Genomic DNA, 15,868 nt, shown 5'->3' on the forward strand with positions numbered 1-15,868 from the left:
GATTTGAATACACTGCCTCCACTGCATGCAAACCTCATGCATATTTAATGTTGGATATCCTGGAAACCTGGCTGAATGCGTGTTTCCTAAGGAATGGATTGAGAACCTCTGGTCTAAACAAATACCAATGTGAAACACTGTCCATTCAATTTCCTGGCAATCTCAGGATGCAAACAATCAAAAAGCATATATCATGCTATCTGCAACACACACAGAACAGATTCCCTGCCCCACTGGTACCTGAGCTCTTCCTCACTGCCAATCTTCTCAGGCATCTTTAGCTTGGAATCAAGGTTGTAATAGATGCCACCGACCTCACGGATACAGATCCAGTGCTGACGTTTTAGTGGGAGTTTCACAGGGCCCCAACTTAGGCTGGATGGCAGATTCATGATGAAGCCCATCACCTGGCTAAGAGCGATAACACCAACATCCCTGGGAGTCAGAATGACAACTATCAGCACCATGTAGCACTGCAATAGTCACCTCAAAGCACATGCAACTCCTTCCACATCACACATTTCTCCCTAGACATTAACACATGGGTCTTCAACTTCCACCCTCAAAATGTGCAAATGGGTCTGCTTTTCAGAATCATCAAAATACAGGTTAACCTGATTTTTAAATTATTTTATCTCACACATTCAGCAGAGGGCTGAATTTGAAGACATATATATATATATATATATATATATATATATATATATATCTCATTAACAGGCCTATACACCATATTAACTAGAAGAAATAAAAATTATTTTCTTATTTTCTTGAGAACAAGGACTGGAAACATGCCACAAGAAAGCTTGTTCAACTCCCCAGTCCCCAACCAAGCTGCATCAGAGGGGAGGTAGCTGCAAGACATTTTGGGGGGGTGGGGGTGGAAGAACACTCCCGAAATCAGAGAATACTTCAGTTTTTAAAAAGATGTCAGCTGAAATTGAAGGTATACAGCTTTATATTCTAGCACTGTACATCTGTACATTCCTAAAGATTGTTCAGTACTAGGAGAAAACAGTGATAGTGGAATAAGTTACTTACCTATTACAGGTATTTTCCAAGGACAGCAGGATACATACTCTCACATGTGGGTGATGTCATCCAGCAGGCGGCTTGGGAATTCATTTCAGTTTGCTTACAACAAAATTTTTTTTTTTTTTAGAAAGTGTCAGCACACACGTCCTCCCACTGTCCTAGTCCAAAGGGGAGGAGGGAGGGTATGTGAGACTATATAGCCTGCTGTCCTTGGAGAACACCTGCTACAGGAAAGTATCTTCATTTTCTCAGAGGACAAGCAGGAAAGCAAGAGTCTCATATGCGGGCATTCCTAGCTAGAGGCTGCCTTCAACAAAAAATGGGAATAAAATGAAACATCATACAAGAAGCAATATCTCAAATTTCTTTTTTTTTTGTTTTTTGGAGGGGGGGGGCTCTCGATTCTAAATCTCTAATCAATTCTGAAGGAGCATCTGGCCAAAACAACTGTTGCATCAGGAGTCCTGTTCCAAATGGTAATGTGATGTGACTGTGTGGACTAAAGACCACTTTGTGGCTTTGAAAATCTCCTATGGATGCTGATCTCATGACCTAAAGCACGCTACTGGTGCAGCCATAACTCTGAATATTATGACCTGTGTTGTGACCCTCTAGAGTCAACCCAATCTGGGCTTAAGTGAAAGAAATGCAGTCTGCTAGCCAATTTGAAGAGAGTGAATTTGCTAATGGCAGCCCCTGTCTTGTTTGGGTCAAACAAAACAAAAAGACTGATGGACTTTCTATGGGCTTTGGGCTGCTCCAGATAGGCGGCCAAGCCTCTCTTGCAGTTCAAAGTGTGTGGTGAATCTAGAAATCGGTGAATCTAGCATTGCTGTGTTGCTTCTCATCATAGCCTATACAGAAGCAGCAATGACTAGAAAGGGGACTTGAGCATTTTAAAACTGGAGTGTGACAGAAGCGGGGTCAATAAGTGCAGTCCAAAAGGTATACTTTTGTGGGCATGAGGTTTTGGAAAAAATGTTCATAGAACAATTAGTTGTTAAGATGGAATTCTGACAGTACCTTAGGAAGAAACTCAAAATGTGTGCACAGGACCACACTCTATTGTTGTGTAAGGTGAATCAGTTACTAAGACCTGGAGCTCAGTGATCTTGCAGGCTGATGCGACTGCTACCAAAAATAGTGTAGATGCTCATCTGTATCAGGGTTCTCCATCGATAGCAGGGGAATGCAGCCACACTTGATTGTTATGTCTTATGGGAGCATCATGGGCAATACTCTCTACCTCAGAATTTTTTTTTTGTTTTAGGGTCCCCATGCATGCACAAGTGTCCCCACCTAAGCTGGGCTCCTCCCCTTTACCTCAGTTTATATCAAAGCTGTAGAAGATGATGGAAGAGAAGTGAGGAAGGTGGACAGGAGTGCGACTGCATTTCCCTGTTGTCTATGGAGAATCCCTGTTACAAGTAAGCAATTATGCTTTCACCATCAACAACAATGCATGCACACTTGTTGGTGATTCCAAAGCTGAGGGCTGTCCGAGAAGAAGTTGCAGAGAACAGACAACCCAAGCTATGTAGGAAAAAACACAGGGAAGTATTTAGTTAAATGGCAACTAGATTATGGAGTACTGACTATACAAATGAAGTATCACATTGAGAGGAAACATTGATAGAGTACTATTTTGAGAATCAAGTGGCTGTTCTGAATATGTTTTCAGTGGTTGCTGATAGAAAGTGCGCAATGGACATGCACACTGCTCCGAGCTGAGCTGTTACTGATCCTGGAGAAGGAAACCCTGTGTTGACATGTTCTTATGACATTTGACATATATGAATTAATTCTGATATCCAGCGAGGTATTGTGTGCTTAGATACTGGTGCTCCAGGGTTATTTGGATCGTAGGTCACAAAATGACAGCAATCTGATGTAGAATAGAAGTGCTCTAGAGATAGCAAAGCCAAGCCCCAAAGTATGCAGGGACTGTTCAGCCATGCTGGAAACGAGGCTTTGTGGGTGGGGACGACAAGTAGGATAATGGATTGGTTGATGTGAAAGTCTGAGGCCTCAATGCTCGAAAGTAAATGCGTGTGCTGGAGGCCATTAGTGCCACTTTAGCACTGAAAGTTCAGAGGGGTTCAGTATGGGAAACGAGCACACCAGGCACTAGTGCAGATAGCTTGCAAATGCAGTTAAGCTCATGTAAATTAGGTCATTTTGTATTCCTCCCCAATGCTCAGAAAAGAGCACCTGAAACAAAACTGCCTTATTGCTGCAAAATAAAACGGGAGGCAGAGCAAGCATTAAGGTAGAAGAGAGGATCTCATGATTCTCATGCTTCCCTCATGATTTTTTTCTCTGCAAAATCTGCCAGTTTTGATTGCTTTTGGAAGAAGGAAGCTCGTGCAAGCCCTGAAAAGCTGCCTGTGAAAAACAGCAGAACTAAGCGAAAGCACACATTGGCTTCGGTTTCTTGCATCTGAACCCTTATTTTATCATCCTCACTTTAATATTCCCTTATTTCTTGTTTGTCCTGTGTGTCTGTCCTAATTAGATTGTAAGCTCTGTCGAGCAGGGACTGTCTCTTCATGTTCAAGTGTACAGCGCTGCGTACATCTAGTAGCGCTATAGAAATGATAAGTAGTAGTAGTAAATATAAGCGTCTTAAGCTTAAAAAAAAAAAACCCAAACCCCACCCTAATTAGGCCGCCCATGTTGTGGATACTGTAATTGAGGTTGGGCGGGGACAGGAAGGGAGGGTGGGGGGAAAGAGGTTTCTTCTGTTGCATTCTTTATATAGATGCAGAGTATTCTCTGTTAGCCTTTCTTTACATCAAGTCATGTGCGAGACCTAGGAATAGGAGGACTGGAAAGAAAGGTTGTTAACCAGAATGACGACCCATTTCATTGTTTTTGTACCTATGTTCTGTTATCATTCTTCAATAAAAATGATTCAAATATATTCAGACCACAGAAAACAGAAGCCAATGTCTGCTTCACTTACAGGTTTTACCAGGCACGTGCACACAGGAGCCGAGCTTACCATGGCACTCTTCTCCACCCCCCCCCCCCCCCCAAAACTCCCTAATGCTCAACGCTATGAATGCACCTATATTTGCATCTCATTAGCATCAAGCATTAGGGTGTTGTTGTTCTGTGATGTTCTGGTAGTATTTTAACAGTACTATTCAGAACAGTGCCAGAATTTGAGCATTGGAGCCCAAATGACTTTGGGAAAGAATTTGGCATGCAAAATAACCTTGTTGTGCATAAATTAAATGTACAGTACATAGTGAATTCCAGGCACTAGTGCACCAACCCTTCTTCTAGTCAAATACAGTCTTTTTGTAGGATGGGTGAGGGAAGCCTGGACCATCTGCTTGAAATGAGGTTGGAGTAGTTGCAAGAGCACAACATTTAAGGTCCCAATGCGAGAGCCGGGTCTCAAACTTGCAATTTAGTGTAAAAGAGCCTTTTCATAAAACAGGACACCAATGGGTGGAGACAGATATATGAATGATCCAGTTTGTCATGGTACGTTACTAGCAGTACCAGAAGACAATGTACTAAAACAGTCTTCAGACCAGTGTTTGAAAGATAAAGGAGATCGTCTAGACCAGTGGATACCAAACCTGGTTCTGGAGGCACCCCAGCCAGTCAGGTTTTCAGAGTATCCACAATGAATTATATATATTGAAAGGGGTTGGTAAGATGGTATGGTTGTTAAAGTGCACGAGGTTGTAAAGGCTTACAGAAAACAAAAAAAAAAAGATTCATATCTAATGTTTACTGTTACTTGTGTATGACCATTAAGAACCTAGTACAAGATACTTATTGGGAAAAAATAGTTTGATAGCTGAATGCATACTATATTTAGATACCAGGGTCGAGGAGGATGCTTTATGGGCAGTTTCATGAAAGGATTCTTGAACATGGATCTAGTGACTAAAGAGTGGGTGGAGATTGGCTGTTTTCCCAATTAGTTCATAAGTGGCAACTGCTGTCAAAGTGCAGCTGTACTGAGTATGTCTTTAAATTTAAAGTTGAAAGGTTCAATAATAGGAGGGAAAGAGGGCAGACGGCAGAGTTTTGGGATCTATGTGAGCATCATTTGGAAACCACTTTGAACTATATGATTTGCTCATATCTAGTTTATAGAAGCTTTTAGTATAGTAGGTGCATCTTCTGATAATGGCATGGAGGTTATTAATTGGCTTTCAAGATCCATGCCATCAGTGATAAGGAGTTCAGGTTGAAATAGAGTTGTCTTCATTCTGACATAGCAGGAGGGATTTGCAATATAAGTGGATAAGCAGGTCTTGAAATAGCATTAATAACAATAAGAACCAAAACTGACCGGCTACAACCAAACATTGGGCTGTAAGTATGCCATATACCTGATCATACAGAATTTTCTGAAATAACCCTAATTAGGAACACCAGTGGAAATGCATAAAGGATCTCCTTTCTCCAGGGAATGCTGAAGGTGGCTTGGGATAGTCTGCCCTTTGCTGCCTCTTGGAACAATTTTGTTGGTCTGTGAGGTGAAGACCACAGGGGTGCAATGATCAAAAACGTTGAGGAAAGACTGGTCATCAAGACACCTCTTGGGAAGGCCCTAACTGACAACTGAGCCTGTTTACCAATTGATTGCTCTATTAAAGTACTTTGAAGTTGATCTGCAATTGAAAGTACAAGATTCCAATTTTAACTGCTGTGTGTGGGGTGCTTTACCTCTCTGTTGATGCAAAACATTGCCACTTCGTTGTCTGCTTTGATTTTGACTTTCTTGTTTTGACATCACTAATAAAATGCCTTGAGGCTATGGAAAACTGCTTAAAGCTCCAGTGATGCACATATCACTTGGGCCCAGATGCATCAACCAAAAGTAAAAGAATCTAAAACGTAAAATTCCTTAATGAATTTGAAAAAACGAAGAATGCACCAAAAAAACAAGTCGCACATGTTCGGTGCGATATTGTAAAGTACAATGCATTAAAAATTCGTTAAACTGGTGTAATCCCCGTCGGTAATCGGCCCCTAAAGCATGCGCAGAGCAGCCAAGCATTATGCTGGCTGCTCTGCACATGCCACAAATGTCAAAACAACAACAAAAAAACCAACACAAACACGTGGCTCCCCGCTTCCCCCTGCATTAAATAGAAATCAAAACAAAAATCAAAAAAGGATCGGGAGGGGGCAAAGGCGCGCGTCAGGAGCGTCCTGTATGGACGGCCTTGCCCCCCCCCCCCCCCGAGGTCCCCGCTGCTCCCTGCATGAAAAATCAAAATTTTAGCAGCCCCAACCCCCTCCCTTCCTCCCGCAGCTCAGCCTCCCGCCATCCTCCGCCCCCGTGCCCCGCCGCTCCCCCCCTCCGCCTTACCGGGCCCGCGCAGCGCCTCTCACCTCTGTGTGAAGGCGCTGCACGGGCAAGAAGAACATCTGATCGCCGCCGAGTCTTCAGGACGTCTCTCCTTCCCTGACCTGGGCCCACCCCCGTCTGACGTAAGTAACCTACGTAGGTTACTTACGTCAGACGGGGGCGGGCCCAGGTCAGGGAACGAGAGACGTCCTGAAGACTCGGCGGCGATCAGATGTTCTTCTTGCCCGTGCAGCGCCTTCACACAGAGGTGAGAGGCGCTGCGCGGGCCCGGTAAGGTGGAGGGGGGAGCGGCGGCGATGACCTCAGGGGCGTGGCATGGGGCGGAGAATGGCGGGAGGCGGAGCTACAGGAGAAAGAGTAGAGAGAAGGAATAGAGGAAGGGGGGGGGTCGGAGCTGCTAAAATTTTTGATTTTTCATGCAGGGGGAAGCGGAGAGCAAAGGAAGAAAGGAAGGGAGGGGGGCTGGGGCTGGGGCTGCTAAAGTTTGGATTTTTATGCTGCAGCTGTCATGTCATCCCTGTTCACTCAAAACAAGCAAGCAAGCCTATGAAGTACTGCATCCACCTTGTCGTTCTTTATTGGTAGCATTTTTATTTAATCTCACTTATATTTTCAAATATGCCAGCTTGGATTTTTATGCTGCAGGGGGAAGCGGGGAGCAGCTCAGGCCTTAACAACAGCTCTGACCTCACGTTAAATATATCGCGGTAAATGATTCGGTGCAATCGTCGGTATGGTTAGTGCATCCCAAATTGTCCACATTACAATGATAGTTACTTGTTTGCATTCCGTTTTCGTTAGCTGCTAGCGTCGTCGGAAAATGGCCTTTAATGCATGCTACGGTTAAAAATTTCTTCGTTAAAGGGTCGTTAAAGTTTAGTGCATCTGAGCCTAGGTGTCCATCTGCATCTTTGAGGTGAAGGGGATGCAAGGGTTTTGTAAAGGTGATTTGGATCTACCGCTTCTTAAAGGAGGCAACTTTCTTTTAGATTTTCAAGGCTGGACCACCACTGGAGAAGTGATGCATTGATTTAAGTTTATTTTCCCAGACAGATGAGAAAGCTGATTCCATTGAATCCACACTTGCCACTGTAGAGGCTACATTCAAAGTCCTACTAAAAATAAGACATGAACTGAAGTGGTCATGTCCCACTACCTTGAGGATGTTATCACTCAGATGCAAATTGCCAATGCACAGCTCATGAGATAAGGCCATGAACTGAAGGTCGCTGTCTAGAAATGCTTGCCTCACTCTGGGGTTGTGATTCCAAAAGTGCTATGTCATCTTCTAACAGCTGGTTATCAACTTCATAGTTTTCTATTTCCCCCTGGCTCTAAGGGGCTTATGGCATCCTTCTGGTCCTTTCCCAGGACCGAACAGGAAATGCCTAGCCACTATGTGAGGGAGTCAGTGAGACTGCATAGTGCAGCAGAGTTTGAGCCAATTCAGGTCATATAAACTGTGGCATTTAATCTAGTAATGTATTATCCACTTAGCCAACCATGAATTCAAGGCAGAGTATGGTATAAACGTGAAAATATAAAACACTTTACCCAGGCAATGTAAAAAAAACTCTCAAAATATACCTACAAACATTACAAAACACTTGTACAACACAAAATCACATTTCTATAAAGATAGAAAATAAAGCACACCATCACTACAAGCAATAATACAGCATCGCATAAAAACAACTCCAGAAAAACTTAAATGTTATCTACATCAAAGAAGTGGAACACTGTTCCTAGACAAAAATACCCTACATATTACTCATTTCCAGGCACAAGCCAACAACTGTACAAATAGGTTTTCAAGGAGAATCTAAAAATACTGACAAAATTTTGGGACAGATGGAAACTGCAGGACATTCAATCCAATAGATCTAAATAGACTGCCCAGAAATGGCAACTTGTGCCAGAGCCAATAAACTGGAGCAAGTCTATAAATGATTTTGAAAAAGTTAAACATAGTAATTTATACATAATTCTGCACAAACTGGCAACCAATGAAGCTCCCTCAGAAATCCACCTTTTACTCCTTAGCAAGAGAAGACATTAAGGAAAACTGCAACTAATGATAACATGATTAAACTAGTTAGAAAGAAAATAAAAGGAGTTGTAGCAAAGGTTAAAAGCTTGTATATGGCAAGCACATTATTTGAAAATATCTTCAAAGCCTAGATCAAATACTGTGGGTTAAACAAAACATTATGGTTAAATGGTAAAGTAATGAACTCATTGGACCCAAAATGAAGAAAGGAACAAAGAATGACAAAAGTCAGAAGTATTAAGGCAGGCCAAAAGAAGATAGCCACAGAGGAAAAAAAAAATTAGTAAGAACTTTTGCCAAGTATATTTGACACAAAAAGCCTGTGAAGAAATTAATTGAACTGTTAAATGACAAAAGGGTAAAAGGGGCACCCAGAGGACAAGGCCATCGCTGAAAAACAAAAAGCGGGGAGGGAGAGAGATAATACCCACAATGAAAACACTCGGATGGTGCTGATTCAGAAAAACTGAAGCATATTACAGAGCAACTGGATATAATGGAGCAAAGTTACAAAATAAAGAAAAACGAGTCACCCAGGGGAGGACCAGATGATTTACAATCCTGAGTTCTGAAAGAACTGCAGACCTATTAGTAAAATGTAATTATCAAAATCAACTATGGTATCAGAGGACTGAAAGAAGGCCACTGTTAACACCAGTATTAAAAAGGGATCCAAGGTGACAAGAAACTAAAGGGGTCCTTTTACTAAGCCACGCTGCAGTTAGCACATGGGTTTGCTGATTGCACTGGCCACTTTCTAGCACAGCTGGTGAAAAATGGCTGAATTCAGTTTTGTTTTTAAATGGCCACGTGCTAATTTCCCCATTAGCTTGTGATCATTACTGCTGGGAGCTCTTACCGTCACCTATTTAGGAGGCAGTAAGGGCTAGCATGTGGTAATGTACCTGCACTACCTGATTAGCACATGGCATGCCTACTCCTCGCACTGCCCCCCCCCCCCCCCACGCTAGAAAATAATTTCTATTTTCTACTGCAGGGATTGACGTGCACTGACCACAGCAATACTGCAGGATGCCTCAGCATGCCCCACGGTGGTGCTGTTTTGGTGCTCAGTAGCCCTACCACCCTTTAGTAAAAGAGCCCCTACAGACTGGTGATCAAGGCTAGTGCCAGGCAAAATGATAGCCACCATTCTGAAAAACAAAATTATTGGGCCATTTGAATAGATATGGCTTAATGGCATTGAGCTAACATGGATTTAGCAAAGGAAGTTTACCACATATTTTGGAAGTGTAAACAAACGTGGATAAAGGTGATACAGTGTTATCAACTGCTTTCTGAAAATATGAAGTCCCCCCCCTTGAGAGATTCCTGAAGAAATTAAAGGGATAAAAGGTGACGCCCTGTCGTGGGTTGGAAATCTGCTAAAGGACAGGAAAGAGCATTGGACTAAATAGTACTCAGTGGAAAAATGGAAGGGATTTTTGGATTTGGCTCAGACTTTTTTTCACCTGTAGCTCAAGGTGAGTTATAAGAAAGGAAATAGTGGCATGTCCCAGAGATCTGTACTAAGATCAGTGATTTTTAACATATTTACAAAATTATCTAGAAGAGGAAATGAATGGAAGCAACTGAATAATTTTGTCATCTGCAAATTTAAAGTTGTAAGTGGACTGAGAGGAGTTGCAGAAGACCTGGAATGACTGGTTGGATTGAATATCTAAATGGCAGATGAATTTTTTTATCTTGTCTTTCCTGAGTTGGGGGGGGGGGTAGGTATAGAAGACTAGTTTTTTAAGCAGTTTAATTATGCAAGACATGCCAACAATTAGTCTTATATTGGTATTAGGTTGCCTTATATGTTTCTTAATATGCACAATTTACATATAAAGGGAAAGATAGAGGCATGGTGGAACTACAAGTTAACAGTTCTTTTACACAGATGGGAAAGTCTATATATTAGTGTATCCTAATTGGAATGTTTCCCATATGTTTTCTACTATAGTTATTACTGATTAGCAGAATCAAGGGTCTACGACTAGAGATAAGAAGCATGTCTCGTATTTTGATGTCTGACCCTATATCTATATTGAGTGTTCTTGAGATTTGAAGCGGTGTATGTTCTAGAGCAATGATGTTGTTTGGCTCTTGTCATCCATAAACACAGTTTACCTGGGAAATGGGAGGCTATAAGAAACAAAGCCTCTTGCCTGGGTTATTAGTTGGTTTGTTGAAGGACTTACAAAATATTGAATGGTATACACAGCTATACTGAACTTTGACTTCTTTGTTGTCAGATCATATAATCATTTTAAAATGTGATTTCCTGTGTTTCATATACTGCTACTTTAACAAACAGACCTTTTAAAAAACCTGAGGGAGGGGTAGACCATGGGATTGGATAGAGTGGGAAGAAAAGTGCTAAAATAGTTGATGTGATTATTGTCTTGCTCTTACTCAGACAATTGGGTTTGTAATATGTTGTATTTTGAGCTTGTTGGCTGTTTATTTTGATGCATCATCAACAAAACAAATGTTGAAACAAATGGTAGATGAAATTTAATTTGGTCAAGTACAACGTAATGCATAAAGAAAATAATAATTTTAACTTATAGATGTACGAGGCTGGATGCCACATGAGGAGCCAGCACCCAAGAAAAGGATCTTGGAGTCACTAAAAAACACATTGAAATCCTCAAGTTTGGAGTGTGGTGGTAGTTAAAAAGGCAAAGGCAAATAGAATACCTGGAAGTTATAAAGAAATGAATTGTAAAATGACAAATTATAATGTTTTTATCAATCCATGTTGCGAGTGCACCTTGAACACATGCACAGTTCTGGTTGCCCCATCTAAAATAAAAAATATATATAGTCAACCTAGAAAAGGTATAGAGAAGGGCAACCAAAATAAAGGAGATGGAACAGTGTCCCTATGAAAAAAAAAAAGATTAGGACTCTTCAGCTTGGAAAACAGTGCATTTAAAACAAAATTTAAAAAAAGTTCACTCAATATACTGTGGAATTTGTTGCCAGAAGATGTGGTCAAAGGCGTTAGCATGGCTGGATTAAAGAGAGAAATGTAGACAAGTTCCAGGAGGAAAAGTCCATGAACAATTAATAATCATGTACGCTTTGGAAAGTCACTATTTTAACCATTTACTCCTTGGGATCCTGCCAAGTACTTGTGACCTGGACTGGTCACTGTCCAAAATAATGATAGGGTTAACAGACCTTTTAAATCATCTTTAAAATGTCAATCTGAAGGGGAGAGTATCTTTCATATTTATTCATCTCCTGCTTGTTCAGGGAGGGAGAGGAAACATGGCTATTAGAGAAATGCACTCCCCCCCCCCCCCCAAAAAAAAAAAAAAAAAAAAAAACCTGGGAAAAATTGGCATCTCTAATAGCCCACTTTCCCCCTCCTTTGATTATTCACAAACCTGCCCACCTCTTGAATACAGTTTTGTAAGAAACTTAATAGCATGCAGGTCAATTACAACAGATACTGTTCATTTTTGACAGATGTTTTATAGATGACTGAATTATGAATACATATGAAAGATGTGTGAATGAACAGTAGCCAGGGTTTAAGCCTTAGCAATTGGCATTACTGATCACAAGTTTCAAACCTGTGCTAATTCAACTCCTCTGTGTGTCAGTTTTATGTATCAGATATTGATGGCCCCACAGTTCTAGCTACCTTCTTTTGTCCCACCACACAGCTTCATATCCTTTGGTCTGAAGTGCTGCCATAATCACGTTGACATCGTAGTTTCCATTACCCAGCATGCTCTTCTTTTGTGGCATTGCCATTGTGTTTGGTGACAATCTGTGAACAAGGAGAAAGCTCAAGTATATACCACAACATGGAACAAACAGTAGTCCAGAGCAAGCAAAAGCTATTCTATTCTACTTAACCATACACACAGCTAGAATACAGATCTCCACATACTCCAATTCCAAGATTCCATTACTATTCAACCAACTACAAGTGACCTCTTGGGTACATAAGTTGTAGACCCAATAAATTTTAAGTATGAGAATTACATTTTTTCTGAACCAGTTTCCTTTGGTTCACTAGGTTACTTAGTGGTTAGAGTGGTGGACTTTGGTCCTGGGGAACTGAGGAACTGAGTTCGATTCCCGGCACAGGCAGCTCCTTGTGACTCTGGGCAAGCCACTTAACCCTCCATTGCCTGCCTAAATTGAGCCTGCCATGAGTGGGAAAGTGCGGGGTACAAATGTAACTAAAATAAAAATAAACTAGTGATCTTCAATAGGTTCAAGAGCCAGAAGCCTTCAATCACCACTATTCAAAGATTTTTCTCCATTATCTCCTCCCAGCTCACTTTGGAGCACTTTTACTAAGGCTCAGTAAGCCTAACACGGGACACACAGAGGTGTCCCGAGGTAGTTTTCCACTTAGCATGCACTAATCCTAAACTGGAAAAATTGTTTTATTATTTTCCAGCACGGGAGGCATGCCCATGGGTAGAAAGTAGGCATATCTGTGCTAATTGGGTTGCACAGACACATTACCACACGCTACCCGATTAGCTGGGAGTGGCATGGAAGCCCTTACTGCCTCCTAAATAGGTGGTGATAAGAGCTCCTGCTGTAATGGCACACACTAATGGGGAAATTAGTGTGTAATATTAGAGAAAAATATGACAAGGCATCCATTTTACTGCCATGCTAAAAATGGCCACAGTGCACGAAAAACCCATGCGCTGCCACCAGCACTGGCCACTTTTTAACACAGCTTGGTAAAAGGACCCCATAACCCTGCTACTTAAAATTATCCAGGATTTTTTATTTTCACATAACTCTACCAACTCAGTCCAGCCATTGACTAAGGGCCAAAGATATTTAGCTGTCCCTGGGTGTAGTCATTAGAAAATTATGTTGATCAATGACTGCGGCTTTTTCCCCCTTTCCTCTATAGATTGTCAACACTGCTTCTACTGCATCCCATGCCCCTATCAACCCAGTGAGTAGGGGCCAGGCCCAGATTACAAACTAAAATCCTCTCCACAGCAACCTACAGAACTTGCATCTGAGCAGGCCAAGAGTTACCAATAATTTATGCACAGCAAGATGTAAGAGAAAAATGTTACTTTGAAGTCAACAGCAACACTATACTAAAGCTTGCCATGTAAGTATGTTTAGAAGGGACTAATGTTTTCCCCCTTATGTAATGGTTATTGCCTTAAAGCAGAAAACACACAAGAGGCCGTGAAAGTGGAAAAATTAAGTACCTAGACGAGCATTTCCCTTCTCTCCCCATCTAAAAAATTGTATACCAGCAGCCATATGTACAAAATATCATAAATGGTAATGTCCTCACCTTCAAACCCCAGTCATAAAAACAAGTCACACTGTTTGGGGCATACCTCTGAAAAATGTCCTGCAAAGTCTCCCGGGTGAAAGCATTTCCATCCTGGAAGACATTGTTGAGTGCATGGAGTGCACAAAGCTCACGGCGCTGTTTCTCATGGTAAATCTGAAGGGGTGCCTGAAGCTCTGATTCCAATTTCAATTTATCACCTTTCCATGGCATACAACTCATTTTTGGGCCCTCAGGGGGTTCAGATTCCTGTAATCTCCTATTCTGGAGTTGCAAGAGCTTAGTTACAGTTTCATCATTTGAATCCCAGTAATCCTTGCTTGGTTTCTTCTTTCCAAGAAGTATAACAAAGCAAACACCAAAACGGCAGCTTTCCTTCCCAATCAGCAAACCAGTTTACTATTTCCACATTGGCTTCTGAGAACTTAGTGGAATGCTGCCAACAAGTAAGGTCACAGAGTTTGAGGTACACTTCCAGCACAACAAAATAGACTGTGTGTATTGGGAAGAGGAGAACAGGGAGGAGTAGCTGTAGTGAATCCCCCTTCCCCAACCCAAATTAATATTCAATCTTCAATAAAATGACTGGTCACACCGTTCCTTTTCTTCCATTTCTCTTTGTCTGTAGTGACTACTAGGAGCTCCTAAAGGAGATAAAACACGCCCTGCCCTAAGAGAAAAGGTACAAATTTGTGCGGCTCTCAGTCACCCATAGTGACCACCTCATATAGCCTTGCTCCTTTTTGGGTGACATGTGAAAAGTCACAGTGAGAGAGAGAAGTCCCTTAGCGTCTCTTTCCACTTCTCCTGTAACCTGAATAAACAAAACAGAATAAAATCATTATTCAGTAAGATCTGATGCTCAAACAGAGGGGTTAAACAGGCGTCAGCAGCAACCAGTGTGGGTTAGCCAGTCAGCCAATTACTGTATAAAGGAGCACGCTAACGGTGCCGGCAGTTTATCAGAACGATCGAACTATTCTAAATAGTACTTTTACTTGCTTACAAGGGTGAAGTAGGGGAGGAGAGAGCTCCCACCCTTCTCTCTTCCTTGACTGGCAATATTAACACATTTTTTTCTCCCTCCTTACACAACTCCTTGACCCAGGTCTGTGAAAGATGTGGCCTACAACTCCCCTCCCCCTTCTCACATTAAACACCCACAAAGAGGGCTGCGAGGCACCCCCAGGCCCGGCCCATAACAACTACCACCAGAGCATCAGACAGGCCGGACGCCGCCGTGCTCTCTCCTTCCCGGACAAGGCTCAGGCCGCCGCCGCTGTTCAGCCTAGGGAGCAAGCTGCCCACCCTCAACCTTATGTTGTTGTAAACGGCTCCAGCGTGCGAAGCCGAAAAGACGCGGGAAATGGGGGGGGGGGGGGGGGGAGGACAAACACTCACCACCAGGAACCCACCCGCACTGCCAACCAACCCCTTACCCAGCCAACGGCATCTGCTCGCTCTACGTCACTGCTGAGTGCCAGAGAGAGTCCCGTGCTTGGCTCCGACGTCGGCACCGAATCTCCGCCCTCTAGCGTACTTGTGGGCGTTGCCGGATCCTACGCTACTGCTGTTGCTAGGGAAACGAGCGTCTTGTTTTGTTCTTCCCCCTGGCCCCAAAATTGTAGGTTTGGAAACAAGACAAGGGTTGGATGGAACTTTTAACCTAACTTTCCCTTCCTTGTTCCAAGGATTTATAGAAGGGTCGACGTCTTCCAGTTGCTTAGTTTTCGACCGATTATGACAGGAATGAATCTCACTCCTCCGAACCCAGGATATATTGATCTGAAGCTGGAAGATTTACGCCTGGTGTTCTCTCTCATTTGTTCTCTTCCTGATTAAACTCTCTTACTATGGTTCTTATTTTATTTCAGTTACTGTGCTAAATCGCTTGTTAGGACTTACAGATCAAGACTTCATCTCCTTTGTTCAAGGAAATAGGGTAAAGCTAGAATAGTCTATACGGAGGAAGGTAAAACCTAGATCCTCCAGATCTTCCGGATTCTCAGAGAACCACCTTAAAAACGGAGCGCTGTTTTGTTTAGAGTATTGCAGTCCTTCGCCCAGGGCCGTGCCTAGGGTCTCTGGTGCCCCCTGCAGACTATCAGTTGGCGCCCCCCCCCCCCCCCCC

General features: G+C 42.5%; 1 protein-coding gene across 2 annotated transcripts in view; it reads right to left on the minus strand.

Annotated features, from left to right (window-relative positions):
• Window positions 1-15,257, minus strand: part of JOSD1 (Josephin domain containing 1) — a 53,469-nt gene extending 38,212 nt beyond the window's left edge. The window contains exons 1-4 of one of the 2 annotated variants that reach the window (XM_030210823.1): window positions 15,177-15,257; window positions 13,784-14,551; window positions 12,091-12,219; window positions 241-435 (exon numbers count right to left, since the gene is read on the minus strand). In XM_030210823.1, the coding sequence (XP_030066683.1) occupies window positions 241-435; window positions 12,091-12,219; window positions 13,784-13,959 (500 nt within the window). In that variant the 5' untranslated portion in view covers window positions 13,960-14,551; window positions 15,177-15,257. Of the gene's footprint in view, window positions 1-240; window positions 436-12,090; window positions 12,220-13,783; window positions 14,552-15,138 lie in introns of both variants that reach the window. The other variant, XM_030210820.1, reaches the window with a different exon arrangement.
• Between the last annotated feature and the right edge of the window lie 611 nt (window positions 15,258-15,868).

Source organism: Microcaecilia unicolor, chromosome 1 (genome assembly GCF_901765095.1).
Source record: "Microcaecilia unicolor chromosome 1, aMicUni1.1, whole genome shotgun sequence".
Classification (NCBI taxonomy): domain Eukaryota; kingdom Metazoa; phylum Chordata; class Amphibia; order Gymnophiona; family Siphonopidae; genus Microcaecilia; species Microcaecilia unicolor.